This window comes from Neophocaena asiaeorientalis, unplaced genomic scaffold (assembly GCF_003031525.2).
Source record: "Neophocaena asiaeorientalis asiaeorientalis breed wild unplaced genomic scaffold, Neophocaena_asiaeorientalis_V1.1 scaffold521, whole genome shotgun sequence".
NCBI lineage: Eukaryota > Metazoa > Chordata > Mammalia > Artiodactyla > Phocoenidae > Neophocaena > Neophocaena asiaeorientalis.
In genome coordinates this window covers 32,269-47,442 of record NW_020174712.1, presented here as the reverse complement: position 1 = coordinate 47,442, position 15,174 = coordinate 32,269, and the positions used below count along the sequence as shown (strand labels likewise).

Below are 15,174 nucleotides of genomic sequence, written 5' to 3'. Positions count from 1 at the left end.
GCTGGTGGTACAGCCCGAGGCCCCCCCGGCTAACGCTTTGGTAGCGCCCGGCCGCCGCTAGACCCCGCCCCCGGGTGCGCATGCGCGGCGACGTGTGCGCCGGTCACGACACATCCGTACGCAGGTAGGCGCCGGGCAGGGGGGCGGGGTCTCCGGGTCCAGTCGGCGTGTTCTCGTGGAGTTGAGAGCCCCCCAGTCCTGGCGCGAAGGAGCCCCGAGTTCCCCGCGTGCGGCCCGCGGGGCTTGGCGGCCCTGCCTGGACTGTGGGTGGTGGGGCGGGGTCCAGCTCTCCGTCCTCAGGTGTGCAGGGCAGAGGCTCAGGTCGCCCCATCTGCAGGTGGGTCGGGCGGGGGGTCCGGTCGTTCCGTCTGCAGGCGGGGCGGGCAGAGTTCCGGCAGTTCCGCCCGCAGGTGAGCCGGGCGTGGGCTCAGGCCGCGGTTCGGGCCGCGGTGGGAGGGGTGCAGCCGGCCGGCCCGCGGGCAGCGAGCCCGAGAGAGGACACTGGCAGACGGGCCGAGACCGTCCACGGCGTGCTCTCTGTGGGACTTGTTTATATTTTCTGAATTTTGTTTGTTGAGCGTGTATTTTAATTTTGGAAAAATATGTTTACACACTGTCGCAGTATAATTCTCAAAATGTTAGAAACGTAATTCCTGAGCAAACAGGGAGCACAGGTCAGGTTAAATCGCCTAGGAAGGACCCGGCGGAGGAAAGCCCGCCGGAGGCTGCCACCAGGAATGCTGGTCGGGGAGGGAGCCACTGGGATTATCCCCTGGGGGGAGAGGGGCGTTACGGCCCCTCATCACCCTATCAGTGACCTCACTGACTGAAGTCTGGGCCAGCTGAGACGCAGGGGCTGCGGGGCGGGGCTCCGAGGACCCCGGACTGGAGGAGCGGGGGTCCTGGCTCTGCGGCTGTGCGGGGACGGGGACGGCGGCCTCAGGAGACACGAAGAAGCCCTAGGGCTGGGCTCGGGGTGAACGGGGTGACCCAGTGCCCCCGTGCCGGGATGGGTGAGGGGTGTGGTCAGGGTGGGTGGCTGCCGAGCCCTGGAGCTCTGCCTGCCTCTGGTCTGTGCCGCCTTCCGGAGCAGGGCCTGGCCACGCACTGGGGTGCCCCCTAGCCACGGGGCAGCCGGGCCACCGCAGGGCTCCGGGGGGGGGCCGCCTGGGTTGCTGCGGACCCCCACCCAAGGCCTGGCCTCATCCCATCATGGCTCAAGTGGGTCACCCACCTCACCTGTGTGTCCTCGGGACCCAGGGCAACAGGTTGGACCAGACCAGCCGGCCCAGAAGCTCTGTGGAAGCGGCTGTGTAGGAGGGTGTGTCCGAGGCGGGTTTGAGCAGCGATCCAGATGGGGGAGAGTTGATAGGGTTTGAAGGGCGGCGAGCATTGGGTTTTTACAGGGAGTTGTTTCTGTTTCTGTGATGGCCCCGAGCGTTCCGCAGCCACTGATCGGTCTCAGCTGAGTATTTCAGCGTCTGACCTTAGCCCGCCTGCATTTCTTTCTGTAGAAAGGTTACTAGAAGGCTTGAGGACCCAGAAGCCGGGCTGAGGTTTCTCGGTGGTGAATTTGAGATGACGGTGGTTTTTCCTGGGTCTCTGGGGCCTTGGAGCCTTCCTCTTCCTTGGGCCTTGGCTCTGCGCCCCGGCCTCCACCCTGGCTGGGCCCACGCTTCAGAAGCAGGCTTCTCCCGCGTGCTCGGAGCCTGAGGCTGGCGGGTGGCTCTTTGTGCTGTAGCCTCGCTTGTCCACTCTCCGTTCCCTCTCAGGCCCTGCCCCGGCCCTCAGGACCCCACATCTGTCTCCTTGTGCCTCTTGGTGGGAAGAGGAAAAGGGCTGTTTCAGGCCTTCTCTCCAGGATAATCAGGGTTTGTTGGATTGGCTTACATTTAAAACCACCTGCGGCGCACAGAAGAGCCTCTCAGGTCTTCAGGACGCTGCCTGCTTTAGGAAGAGGAAGCCACTAAACCCTCCCTCCTTGGAGTCACAGGATCTTACATCTGGGGGGACTGGAATTCATGCCGGTTCAGTGGTTCTGCACTTGCTTAGAGCGCCTGGGCACATAAGAAACACCCAAGCCTGGCCCCGCCCCAGGGCAGCGAAGTCAGGACCTTGGGAGAGGGCCTGGGCATCGTCCTCGGTGTGGGAAGGACAGACGAACCTGCAGGTGATCTAATGCACCTGGGCCCAGAGCTCTGAGTCCTGATCATGGTGCAATCCGAGGCCCCACTGGGTAGCTTCTTGATTTGAGGCAAATAACTAAACCTGAGCTCTCTTCTTTCCATTGGAAATGTACGACTCCCTGTTTAGCAGGTTAAACGGCCTAACTGAACGTGCCTGGCACGGAGTAGGTACTTCATATTAGCACCCGGCACCCACTCTGCTGTATTTATGTGTATTTTTCGTTCCTGTAGTCAGACACTGGAGTCCTGTTTTCCTAGCTCCGAAATAGTGGAACCAAGATCAGAACCCACTGTTTTGTTCTTTGGTCCCAGTGCCTTGGAGTCCCCCCAGCCTTCGTGAAGGGGCACCTATACCAGCCACTCGCCCTGGGCAAGCTTGAGTCATTGTTTTAGTCAGAGCTCTTCAGAGTCTTGGGGACCCTCCCGTTTCAAGGCAGAGGTTCCACAGGAGCGTAGAGATGCAGTCGTGGCAAAATGGGAAGTCGCCCAGACCGCGTGACAGGCTCGTGGAAAGGACAAGGTGAGGTTTCCGGAGGAGCCTGTTTCTCGGCACTTTCCAGTTTGTGCAGCGACCCTTTGCATGGGGTTAAGTTCTTGATGGTGCAGCTTCCTTCTGCCCAGCACTGAGACCCCCTCTCCCTTCCCTGTATTCGCCCCTGACCCCGCCCCCATCAGCTCCACAATACGGGACCAGATGCTTCTGGATTCTGCTATGAGAGGCTCAGTAAGGTGTGGCCACAAGAGGAAAGCAAAGCTCGTTATGCTCTCGGGTCCTAGAGGCAGGGCCACGCCGGGCACGTGGGGGGATGGCCAGGGGGCGGAGGGCAGGACGGAGGGAAGACTGAGGCCACGGCCTTTACTGGGGTTCCCAGAGGAAAGGCAGGCGGGGCGGGGGGAACACGTGCGATTGGCTGCTTTTAGTGATTTTGCCAGGCTTTGGGCGACAGGGCTGCCCCGAGCCGCCGGGCACCCGGCCCGGGTGTTTCGGGCAGAGGAGGGCCACCTCCCCGGGGGCGGGGCAGGCAGAGGAGGCCGGGCCTGGCCGGGCTGTCGGCATAGGTCCCAGGCGGGCTCCTGGCTGGGCCCTTGGCTGGCGGGGGGTTGTCTCTGCCCAGCCAGGCGGGACTTAACGATGTCAGAGCATCACAGTAGACAGAAATATATACACACACACACACATAGATGTACACACACGTACTCCCCTAAGTACGGAGCTTGCTGTCCAGCGTAGGTGAGGGTCCAAGGAGCTCTGGATGGGGCGCTGGCTGGCAGTGTTCCCACCGTGGGTTCCGGAAGCACATCCTCCTCTAGGTGTGCTCTGTCTGGGGGACTTTGTGGGCTGTCACTGCCACTACGGGGGGCATCCACTGGAGAGTCGGGACCGTGTCTGTTTCCTGCCGCGTCCACGCCTGCCCCTTCCGTCCCTCGTGTCACTTTCTCTCGTGCTCCTGTCCCACCAGCGGGTGTTTTCTTGCTGTTTTTGTGTCACTGAATACACATAAGCTCGAGGAGAAGAGTTGTTGACATCCATTTTGTGGTGCTGGAGCAGCCTTGCGTCCCGGCTCCTTTCAGCCAGGGGAGGGTCAAGGCTCTTTTCTTTGTCCAGGTGGAGGATGGGCGCATGAGGGTCCCGGGGCCGTGGCCTGGTGCAGCGTGTGGACCCCGGCCCAGCCTGTACGACGTCGGCAGCATGAGCCTCCCGAGCAGCGGGCCGGCGGGCAGCGTCTTTGACCTGGACTGCACCTCCGGGCAGGTCCGCTGGGCGCTGGTGGCTGCCGGCTGCACCTTCTACTTGGGCGTCTTCGTGGCCTGCCACCAGCTGTCATCCTCCCTGAACGCCACCTACCGCTCCCTGGGGGCCCGAGAGCAGGTCTTCTGGAACCTGGCGGCCACGCGCGCAGTCTTTGGCCTCCAGGGCACCGCGGCGGGGCTACGGGCGCTGCTGCTGGACCCCGTGCTGCAGGCCGACAAAGTGCTTGGCCAGCAGAACTGGTGCTGGTTCCACATCACCACGGCAACCGGATTCTTCCTCTTTGAGAACCTCGCGCTCCATGTGTCCAATGCGCTGTTCCACACATTCGACGGGTTCCTGGCCGTCCACCACCTCTTCGCCTTCCTCGGGTTTCTCGGCTCCGTGGTCAACCTCCAAGCGGGCCACTACCTGCCCATGATCACGCTGCTCCTGGAGATGAGCACGCCCTTCACCTGCATCTCCTGGATGCTCCTAAAGGTAGGCGCTCCCCAGACGGCATCTGTGCTCCGCAGCGGGAGGTGAGCGGCTAGTGAGCACCTTCACCCGCTTGATGCCCGTGTTGCTGGTCCCTTGTGGCCTGTGCTGTCACAGCATTACCAGGCTGGATTAGAGTATTACAGTCCGTAAGAAGCTCATTTTCGTTGAATTCCATTTTAATCATTTTAAACAACTCTTTTAGGCTTCCTGCCCCATCGCAAAAAAGACTCGGTGGATCGTGTGTCTTACTCAGTAACTGGCAGTATTTGTAAGCCCTAGAAAACATGCTTTTTCTTTGTTTCAGATACTTTTTTTTTTTTTTTGCGGTACACGGGCCTCTCACTGTTGTGGCCTCTCCCGTTGCGGAGCACAGGCTCCGGACGCGCAGGCTCAGCGGCCATGGCTCACGGGCCCAGCCGCTCCGCGGCATGTGGGATCCTCCCGGACCGGGGCACGAACCCGTGTCCCCTGCATCGGCAGGCAGACTCTCAACCACTGCGCCACCAGGGAAGCCCCTCAAATACTTTTTTTAAAAAAACAAAGTAATATATGTCTACATACATATCTTTTAAAATTTTTATTTCACATTATGTTATCTTACACCCAACATGAGATCTGCCCTCTTCACAAATCTTTAAGTGTCCAGCACATTATCGTCAGCTGTAGTCACAGGTGCACAGCAGGCCTCTGGAGCTTATTCGTCTTGTACGATTGAAACTTCACTCCTGTTGGTCAGTAACTCGCCGCTTCCCCTCCCTCCAGCCCCTGGCAACTGCCATCCACACTTTGATTCTAGGAACTGGACTATTTCAGATGCCTCATATAAGTGGACTCATGCCATATTTCTCTTCTGTTCCTGGTTTATTTCGCTGAGTGAATGTCCTCAAGGTCCAGCCATGTCATTGCACATTGAAGGGTTTCCTTCTTTTCTCAGGCTGAACAGGTTTCCATTGCGTGTGTGAAGCACATCTTCCTTGGGTGTTTCAGTCTTAGTTATTGTGAGTGAACGTAGAGGTGCTAATATCTCCTCCACATTCTGATTTCGGTTCCTTTACTGGGTCATCAGGTAGCTCTGTTTTTAGAAAATAAACCGCCCCCACTGTTTCCCGCAGCGGCTGCAGCGCTGTGTGTTCCCACCAGCAGTGCACAGAGGTCCACTTTCTCCACATGCTCACCAAAGCTTGTTGTCTTTGTTTCTCTGATGACATCTCACTGCCTTTTGATTTGCATTTCCCTGATGACCGGTGACAGTGACCATTTATTCGTCTATCTGTTGGCCATTTGTATGTTGTCTTTGGAAAACTGTTCAAGCCCTTAACCCATTTTTAACTCAGGTTCTTTGTTATTTTTTTACTGTTGAGTTGTAGTTCTTTACATATGTTCAAGATTAATCTCTTATTACACATATGGTTGGCAAATATTTTCTCCCACTTTGTAGATTGCCTTTTCACTCTGTTGATTGTTTCCTTTGCTGTGAAGAAGCTTTTTAGTTTGATGTTGTCCCAATTGTTTATTTTTGTTTCTGTTGTATGTGTTCTTGGTATCATATTCATGAAATCATTGCCAAAACGAATGCCATGAAACTTTTTCCCTATGTTTTCTTTTAGGAGTTTTGGGTCTTACATTTCCACCTTCAAGTTGATTTTTGTGTAAGGTGTGAGATAAGGGTTCAGTTTCATTCTTTTGCAGGTGAGTGTCCAGTTTTCCCAGCAACACCCGATTGAAGGGACTACCCCTTTCCTGCTGTGAGTTTTGGGCACCCTGTTGAAGATCAGTTGGCCGTGTCTGTGTGGATGTTTTCTAGGCTTTTGATGCTGCTCCACTGGTCTGTGTGTTTGTATGGCAGTTCATGCAGTTTTGATTTCTGTAGCTTTGTAATATCGTTTGAAATCAGGAAACCTGGTGCCTCCAGCTTTGTTCTTTTTCTCAAGATTGATTTGGCTATTGGGGTCTTTTGTGGTTTCACATGAATTTTAGAAAATTTTTTTTGTTAAAAATGCCACTGGGATTTTCGCGGGGGTTGCATTGAACCTATAGACTGTAGATTACTTTGGTGACCTCCCTAGTGAGTTTTTTTTGTTTTTCGTGTTTTTTTTATTTTTGGCTGCGTTGGGTTTTCGTTGCTGCACGTGGACTTTCTCTAGTTGCGGCGAGCGGGGGCTACTCTTTGTTGTGGTGTGCGGGCTTATTGCGGTGGCTTCTCCTGTTGCAGAGCTCAGGCTCTAGGTATGCGGGCTCAGTAGTTGTGGCTCGCAGGCTCTAGAGCGCAGACTCAGTAGTTGTGGCTCACGGGCTTAGTTGCTCCACGGCATGTCGGATCTTTCCAGACCAGGGACCGAACCCGTGTCCCCTGCATTGGCGGGCGGATTCTTAACCACCGCACCACCAGGGAAGTCCCCCCTAGTGAGTTTTTTAGTTCAGATATTGTATTCTTCAGCTCCTTGATTTCTGTTTGGTACATTTTTTTACATTTCTGTCTCTTCGTTGACATTCCACTTGTTCCCACGTGTTCTCTTGACCTCGGCGAGCACCCTTATGACAGATGCCTTTAATTCTGTCAGGTACATCGTGTGACTGCTCTCCAGCAGGGTTTGGAGATGTGTCTCATTCCTCGGTTTGGAGCGTCTTTGCCTGATTCTTCATTTTCCGTGACTCTCTGTTGGTGTCTGTGCATTAGACGAAGCAGATGCCTCTCCCTGGCCTCGTGACTGTCCTCACCCAGGAGAGATCCCACCAGTCAGCCTAGCCAGGGCCCTGGAGGTTCTCCCTTGACTTTCTCCCTCCCCAGGGAAGGGCAGGCAGCTGTGGCTCCTGTCTGCGTACACGTCCGATCCTGGGTGGGGCAAGGCTGTGTGTCCACCAGCCCAGGCCACCGCCTCCACCTCCTCTGCCAGCTGGACTGTGGGCCAGCGGCCAGGGAGCCCCCCAAACAGCTGGGGGGCTGAGCACGTGAACCAGCTCCTCCCCCTTCTGCGTGAAGCTGCGGGCCGAGGGTCTCTTCCTGACCCCAGGGTGCTGCTGGGGTCCCTGCCCGCTTCGGCGAGTCTGTCCCGGGTGCAGGGCCCTTTCGATGGGCCCCTGATTCGTCACGACAGAGTTTGTCTGTGAGCTGCTGCTCAGCCAGGCCTCCTCCTGGGGCCCCTCACGCGTCAGGCGCCTGGGCGGGGGTCTCTGGAAGCCCTTCCCCAGCTCGGGTGGGCCCACTGCTCAGGAAGCAGACAGACCCCAGCTGTGGGGCGGCCATCAGAGGGAGGCACTTTGTTTGGGGTTTTTTCTGTTTTCTCTAAAGTGTTCGGGTGCCGTTCGTTCAGGACGGAAAAGGGTGGTCCCAGAACCCACTTCTTCCCGATTGCCGTGTTCACCACGCGGCCCGTGTCTCCACGGCAAAGCTGTCCCCTCGGCTAAGACAGCCCAGGGCCCGTGTGCCTACACAGCCCTGGTCTTGGTCTAGTTCAAATACTACTGAACCTTGTGAGTAAACGCCGTGTAAAACGTTGAAATCCTTTAAGCTTTTCATAAAGCTGCCAAGTTCTTGCTTGTTGGGCATCAGGGTCCAGGAATCCTCACCATCGGGGTCTGATATGATGAGATACAGACGGATGTCAGGACCCAGTGTCACCACTAACTTAACGTAGTTTACACCCCAGACGGGCTCATGCTTCCATTTCCTCCTCCAGTTTGATTCTGAAATGTTGTTTAGAAATAATAATAAATGAATTATACACTCAAACATCTAAACATGATTCATCCACGGAGACACTAGTCCAGATGCAAATGACGTGGTATAAAAAACAGTCAATTTATGTGTAAATAAGTATACACCAGGAACACTACCTGCTGGGACCCCAGCTATACAAAGTAACCTTTGCACGGTTAAGTCTCACTTTGTTACTGACCCTGCTTTTCTCAAAGCATTTGGTGATGTTGAACCCAAAAATTTCAGTGTCTGAGTAGGACCAAAAATGCTCACTTCTCAAGCTTGGAGTTTTCTGAACTTAATGTAATTACTGTATGAGTAGAAGTTCATGCTTCTGGTATGAATATTAGGAATTTAGGATGGCTGCTTTTAGTAAGTGGGCAAGATAATGGAAAGGAGTACATCTTGTGAACTTTGAAGGAAGCAGCAAGTGGAACGAAGACGGCTTGCTGGCCAGTGCCTGCAAGGTTGGAAGGGTGAGCAGCGCCCCGGCCCCCAAGCACATGTAGCTTACTCTGCAGTTTGTATGTTCACCCCAAGACACACTTAGCTCACCTTCCCACTCTACAGTTGTACATTTAACGTCCTTCAGGCCAGAGCAAGGGCTAAATCTTTCCCACGTGAGGAATCTATCATTGAGAACCTCAAACCGCAAGTGTTTTTGCGTTTGAGAAACATTGTTTTTTTGTCTAATTGCACAGTTCAAGGAATTTTACTTGTATAAGTCATGATTCTAGCATAACGTGGAGAATGCCTACCCATGCAATGAGTACAAAACTATTTCTGTAAAACTGTGGTTTTTTCCCTAGTACTCTATGGTTTTCTTTTCCTTTTAAACATTTAGATTTAGTCCATTTGGAAAGTATTTTTAAGTAAGATCCAACTGGATTTTCCCAGGAGGTGAGCAAGGATCCTAATGGAATTACATTATCCATCCTTTCCCTGGGGGTTCGAAACGCCGCCCAGTGCCAACTCTCCCTGTATTTTATTCACTTCTGCGTTTTGCATTGTTTATCTGTTATTTCTGAAGCATCATCGTATCTCATTATTTGCTGAGGCACCTTCAGCCCTCCTTGCTCTCGTGCATTTACTCCACTGCATGAGTGGCTTTACTTAAAGTTGTTACAAGTTGACAAAAATACTGATGTATCCTCTTATTTGGACTAAATCTGTGGATGCATTCAAGCAGGGAAGATGTAACGTCTTCTGAGTGTTTTCCATCCAAGCACATAATAACGATAACGTGCCTCGTTTCATCCAAGACTCCTTTCAAGTCCCTCTGCGGTGATGGTCTCGTTCCCAGAAGGAGGGGAAATGTATATAAAAAAGTCGAAGAAGTGAGGTCCGTCATCTCCTTCGTTTACTTGCCTCCCTGCCTTGCAGACCTCTGGGTCGCCCAGAGGCGGATCATCCAGGCAGGAGGCTGGGTTCTTTTTGCAGGATCTTAGTCCCCCGACCAGGGATTGAACCCGTGCCCTCGGCAGTGAGAGCGCAGAGTCCTAACCACCGGGCCGCCAGGGAATTCCCCTTTCTTTCTCTTTTAAAATGTCGTCACTCCAGAGGTCAGTTGCTGTGTCCCCCTGTGGCTCCGCAGGTGTGGCCGCAGTGAGGCCATGCCCGTTCCCAGCGTCACCGGGCTGCTGCCTGGCGAGGCGTCCCCACCTTCCCGGCCCCTCCCCACTGCCCCCTTTCCTCTTGCAAGTGCCAGACGTGCCCCTACCCTGGGGAGGCGGTGTCGGGGCGGGGAGCTGCCCAGGAGGATGCTCCAGCCCGGGCAGAACGCAGCGGGGAGAGGCCGGTGTGCACAAGCTCACGGGTCTGAGGTGTGTGGGCTGTCCTGGTACCTGTTGTCCTGGTGCCGGGCTGTCCAGGTGCTGACGTCCCCGCCACAATGTCCCGCCTCTGTGCCCACAGTCTGCTGTATAGCATTTTCAAGTTCCCTGTTTGGTTTTAGCTACAGCTAGCTTTAATGTGAATTTAGAATAATTTTAAGGCAAGTCCATTTGGGCTTGTGTCCAAGGTCTACTGGGGTAAAAATACCGAAAAACAAAGAAGTGAGGACACACATCTCATCCTGAGCTTGTCTCCTCTGAGAGCGTTTGCCCCCGGGGCCCGGCGAGCCTGATTGGACACGACCAGCGTGTCTTCCAGCTTCACTGGGTCAGCGTTGGGTAGTTGGGTAGTTAGGTAGTTAGTTGCTCGATGTGTGCACGGTGCACGGTCGGTCGAGGGAAGAAGCGCTGGAGGTGAGCTTAGAAGGTGTGAACTTTCCTTCCGGGGGCGCAGACCAGCAGGAGGCCCGCGCTGGGTGGGTCTGCGGGCGGCTGGGCGGGGCCGGGAGGGGGCGGGGACAGGGCGTGGCGCTGTGAGCCCGAGTCAGCCCGCCCTGACCCCGCTCTGCCCGCAGGCCGGCTGTGCGGACTCGCTGCTCTGGAGGCTGAACCAGTGGCTGATGGTCCACCTGTTCCACTGCCGCATGGTCCTCACCTACCACATGTGGTGGGTGTGCCTGGGCCACTGGGACAGCCTGGCCCGCAGCCTCTTCCCGCCGCACTGGGCGCTCTTCGTGGTCGGGCTGGGCCTCCTCACGGTCCTCATCAACCCCTACTGGACCCGCAAGAAGACGCAGCAGCTGCTCAACCCTGTGGACTGGAACTTCGCGCCCGGCCGCCCCAACGGGCCGGCGCCGCCGAAGAAGACGAGGTAGCGGCCTCGGCCCCGACTGTCCCCGCGGCGCCGACCCCAGGCCGCGTGAGTACTGACTTCCACGTGGCGCCGAGTACCTACACCTGAGCGCGCCTCGGGGACAGAGTCCCGCCGTGGTGACATCACGGCTCGATGTGCTCATTCCCGCGAGCTTGGCCTGTGTGCGCCGTCGCCCCAAGGAGGGCCCGCGTGGACGGGTCGCACTAAAGCGTGTGTGCGTCTTATTCAACAGCCCCGTTATTTTTAGTTGGAGAGAACTGTCCCACGAGAACATAATCCGGTCCCTTACCCTGCTGACATTCCCAGGGCTGAGATGTAAGCCGCGTCTCCGCAGCGCCATCTCGTGGTGAGCGCGGAGCATCGGCCTGGCTTGCGGCTGGGGGAGGCGGAGGGGTCTTCTCACCAGGGAAGCTCATACGGCGAAGAGTTTTGTTTCCGTTTGTGTTTCTCTGTTGACACATTAAGAGAGGTGTTAGTAATCAGATTTGTCTAGATTTTAGAGCTGTTTTTAACTAAGTTTCAAACAGGTGCCCCGCCAGACCCTACCTAACCCCCTGGTTGGTGTCTCTCTGTAGGTTTCGCCAGACCCTACCCCCTGGTTGGTGTGTCTCTAGGTTTCAAGTCGGGGCATTGGTCACTCTCCCTGCGAGCTGTGGGTGGACCTGGCCCCTTGGAGTGCCCGGCTGCAGGGCCCCCTCCTCACCTCCCGGTGACGAGCCCGGGCACCACCTTTACCGTGTGGGGCCCGGGTGGAATCTACACGCCGACCCGCAATTTTACTGAAGAATACGTACTGACATCTTATTCTTGCCATGAGTGGGCAATTAAAATGAAAATCTCGTATTTACTGAAAGTGCCCTTGAACTGTTTTTGAAAAACACATTTGTTGGTCGTGAGAATCACGTGTACCTTGTGCTTGGTCTGTAACTTGGCCCCTCAGAAGGGTGTGTGCTGATTTCTGGTACTGTGACTTGACTGTACGTAGGTCAGGAGATGTGATACCTGCTTGTGTCATTTTGAGAAGTGTTTCAATCCTAGAAACATCCAGCAAACGGTGTCCCTGCTGAGACTTCTCTCTCCCTCGCTGAAGACCCCGGGCACCTGCCGCCCGCTCTCCCGTCCGCAAGCGGTGGTGGTGGGCGGGGGGGGAGCTGGCTGTGTTTCCAGCCGGTCAGAACTTTAATAAAGTAACCGATGTTTACAGAACCCGAATGCATGTCCGTTCTTTCAACACTGTTCACATTGCTGTGGAGGTTTTCTGTCTCGGTGATACAACTGTGATGATAAATCTTCACGTGCTCAAGGTGTGAACTCAGCTTAAGGTATAAAATACTTAATTTTTACGTAACCCTCACTGGGAATTTGACTTTCCCTGGGCTCAGTCTCTACATCCTTCATCTCAGTGAAGGTGCTTTTGCCTCCATCCCGACCCGACTTCCCGTGAGGACCGCAGAGGCAGGGGCGTTTGGTCAGAAAGGGCCTTTTGAGGCTTGTGATCCAGCATCCAGGCACCTTCGCTGCCCAGACAGGTGCTGCCTTCCGGGCTGTGGGTGCTTTGCGGGCTCCGCCCAGCCCGTGCACGGACGGGATGAGGCCATAGAGAGAGATGTCGGGGGGTGTGCAGGGGGGTGTCGGCCCCTGGCCCTCCTCAGACCCCGTCTTTCTGATCAATGCGGCTCCGCCAGCTGTCCCTGCTGCGGACCGCTGGGTTTTCCCAGGCGCCGCGCTGGCCACCGAGGGCTCCTCGGTTCCTGGCACGAACAGCTCTAGGAAGTAGGCACCGTCGATCCCATTTAGAGCTGGGGCCTGGGGCTACGAGGTGGCGCAGGCGGTCAGCGGCCACGCCCTGACTTTAAAGCCGAGGCCCGTAGACTGCGTCTACGAGCACAGAAAGCAAGCGGCAGGCCCCGGCTGACCCTGGCCACCAGACCCAGCTGCATCCGCGTACGCAGAGCACTGGAGCACTGCGGTGTCCGTCCAGTTACCGCAGCCCCGCGGGACAGATGCCCGGCCGCTGGTGAGCGAGGCCGCGGCGGCATCAGCGGGCAGGTACGGGGGTCCACCGGGAAGGGCAGTTAGAAAGTTAGGAAGTGGGAGCGGCGGCCCGGCTCTGGCACCTGGAAGGCCGGGGCCGCGGGCGACTCTCCCGGGGCAGGGCTGGGGTCTCCGGTTTGGGCGAGAGGCTGGGCGCCCCTGGGGGGCCAGGCAGCCTTGTCTGCAGCACCCGTGTCTGCGTCAGGGCCGGTCAGGTGATGGGGTGATGGGCTGGAATGGCTGTCACGTACTTCAGAGTGTTGAAAGCAGCAAAGCAGGGGACCTGTCTCAGGCGCCCTTAGGCTCCTCCCTCCTCAGGCCCTGGGCTCACCCTCATCTGGCCCTTTGCGACGGAGTTCCCCACGTGGCCGGCTGGAGCCCCGCGCTGGGGGCAGCGGCCACGGGAGGAGGGGACTGGATGCCAGGTGAGCCAGCGTCCCCAAAGGTCAGACTCGTTTCTAGTTGTAAGAGTGAGGTTGACACCCAAAATAAACCCCGAGTGATGCCCACCCCTTCATGGATGCATGTGGATGCTTTCAGTTTACCTGTATCTTTACTAAACTTCTGCTCTAATGGGAGAGTTTATTAATTCAACGTTTCTCTTTTTAAATAAATCTTCCCGTTTTTCAGTAACTAGACTATACGGTACACATTGTCTTGCCAGGTCATGTTTAGTAAAGTGGAAATCTCAGAAATCTGTTTTCTTCCTCTGAGTGCTCTGGAGCAGACCCTGCCCGTCCGGGGCCTGCAGCTCTCCCCGCAGCCCGGCCGAACCCAGCTACGCAGAGCAAGGAAGCTGCACCGTGACACCCCGTCCCACATGATGGGAAGGGCCGTGGGAGCCGCTTCTAACTTTCTGCCCCGGGGGGCCCACGGTGAGAACTCACTCCTCTCTCACTGTATGTGTGTATTTCCCTCTTACTGTCGTGCGGTTGCAGTGTCAGGTGCTGGCCTGTGGAGGCCTGTGGGTGTTCTCTGTGCGTCTGTGTACCCTCCCCCTGCCCCCCCAATTCACATGCTGGCATCCTGACCCCCAGCGTGACGGTGTCAGGAGGTGGCGCCGGCGGCAGGTGACTAGGTCATGAGGGTGTGGTCCCGTGATGGGATCAGTGCCCTGACAGGACACGAACGGAGAGCGTGTCCCCCCCCTTCCCCCTCCCAGGTGAAGCTGCGTCGAATCTGCCTCCACCCTGACCCTGCGCTCCCAGCCTGCAGGTCTGCGGTGACCTGCTGAAACAGCCGGGGCTGAGTCACTGGGTCCCCGTGACCTCAGCCTTTTCTCCCTGTGGCCCCCAACCCCCCAAGTCAATAGTTTCCCAAAATTAACCCAGCATTAAAATCCTCAGTTATTAAAGAAAGGTGTTGAAGGTCAAGTCTTCTAATCTGGAAGTGCCCTGTTGACATTCTACTAGAAAACTTTTACTTTGTAAACTTCATAATATTTACTTGTATTTCAAACAGAACCACAGTTGGAAGGGGGCACATTTCAGCCACAGTTTCTTTGGTTTGTATCGAGATCACCCTCAGCTCTTTTCCAAGAAATACGGAGCCTATTTGGTCCACTCCAGAGATTTTATTTCCGCACAAGACAGACCAAGAGCCCGGAATGTTGGAGCCTTCACGGATTTTGTGCAGAAAGTCAAGCTTCAGAAAGTTCAAGGCCAGCCACGCCAGGACTCTCATTTTCCATCTTCCGGTAATTGCTTGATTGTCTCAAAATGAAACATGTATTCACTTTAAAAAAAAAAAAAGCTCAGAAAAACACCACATTCACTGAAAATGATGGTTTACACTTTAATTTGGAGCCAGTTATCCAACAGTGGGTTAACCTTCATCAGTTCGTCCTTTGCCGGCTGGGTTTGCAGCCCCCTCACCCCTCAGCGCCCCCAGCTATGAGGTGGGCTTGGGAGGGTGGGAGGGGTCCTGGGGGTGCATGTCTTCTGCCAAGGAGGGTAAGCCTGGAGCAGGAAGCCATCACCCCTTCCTGCGTCCTTTCTGCCTAACACGCAGTTTTGACGCCCACAGGTTCCCCCACCCTTGTCACGGGGACAAGCCTAAGGCCCGGGAAGCAGGCGTCTCCGGTTGCATCTCTGCGCTGCCGGCCCGGCCCGCCCCGCCCCCTCTGGATCGCCTGTCAGGTGAGAAGGACTTTCTGCCCTGGAGTCCCCATCCCCACAGGAGGCCCAGTTACAGAAATGCGAACCTTGAACCTTTTCATCCCACCTGCTCGTGGTCTTTCATTTGGGTTCAGATGAACAGCCTGTGACAGTTAGCCCTCAAGAGAGGATGTTTCCAGTCTGAAGCTGCTGACCTTTTTTTTT

General features: G+C 55.9%; 2 protein-coding genes across 4 annotated transcripts; both read left to right on the top strand.

Moving 5' to 3' along the window:
- Positions 1-148: 148 nt before the first annotated feature.
- CLN8 (CLN8 transmembrane ER and ERGIC protein) lies at positions 149-13,122 on the top strand. Of its 3 annotated transcripts, none has more exons than XM_024760029.1 (4): positions 149-337; positions 3,793-4,416; positions 10,521-10,864; positions 12,024-13,122. In XM_024760029.1, exons 2-3 carry the CDS (start codon positions 3,808-3,810, stop codon positions 10,818-10,820), a joined length of 909 nt encoding a protein of 302 aa, XP_024615797.1. In that variant the 5' UTR covers positions 149-337; positions 3,793-3,807; the 3' UTR covers positions 10,821-10,864; positions 12,024-13,122. The 3 variants fall into 3 exon arrangements, with proteins under 3 accessions (XP_024615797.1, XP_024615795.1, XP_024615794.1); XM_024760027.1 differs by lacking the exon at positions 12,024-13,122 and adding an exon at positions 11,395-12,017; XM_024760026.1 differs by lacking the exon at positions 12,024-13,122 and having other exon boundaries at positions 10,521-12,017.
- A 74-nt stretch (positions 13,123-13,196) lies between these two features.
- LOC112409726 (uncharacterized) lies at positions 13,197-15,143 on the top strand. Its single transcript, XM_024760030.1, has 3 exons — positions 13,197-13,728; positions 14,315-14,549; positions 14,879-15,143. The coding sequence occupies exons 1-3, from the start codon at positions 13,521-13,523 to the stop codon at positions 15,117-15,119; spliced, it is 684 nt and encodes a 227-aa protein (XP_024615798.1). The 5' UTR covers positions 13,197-13,520; the 3' UTR covers positions 15,120-15,143.
- Positions 15,144-15,174: the final 31 nt, after the last annotated feature.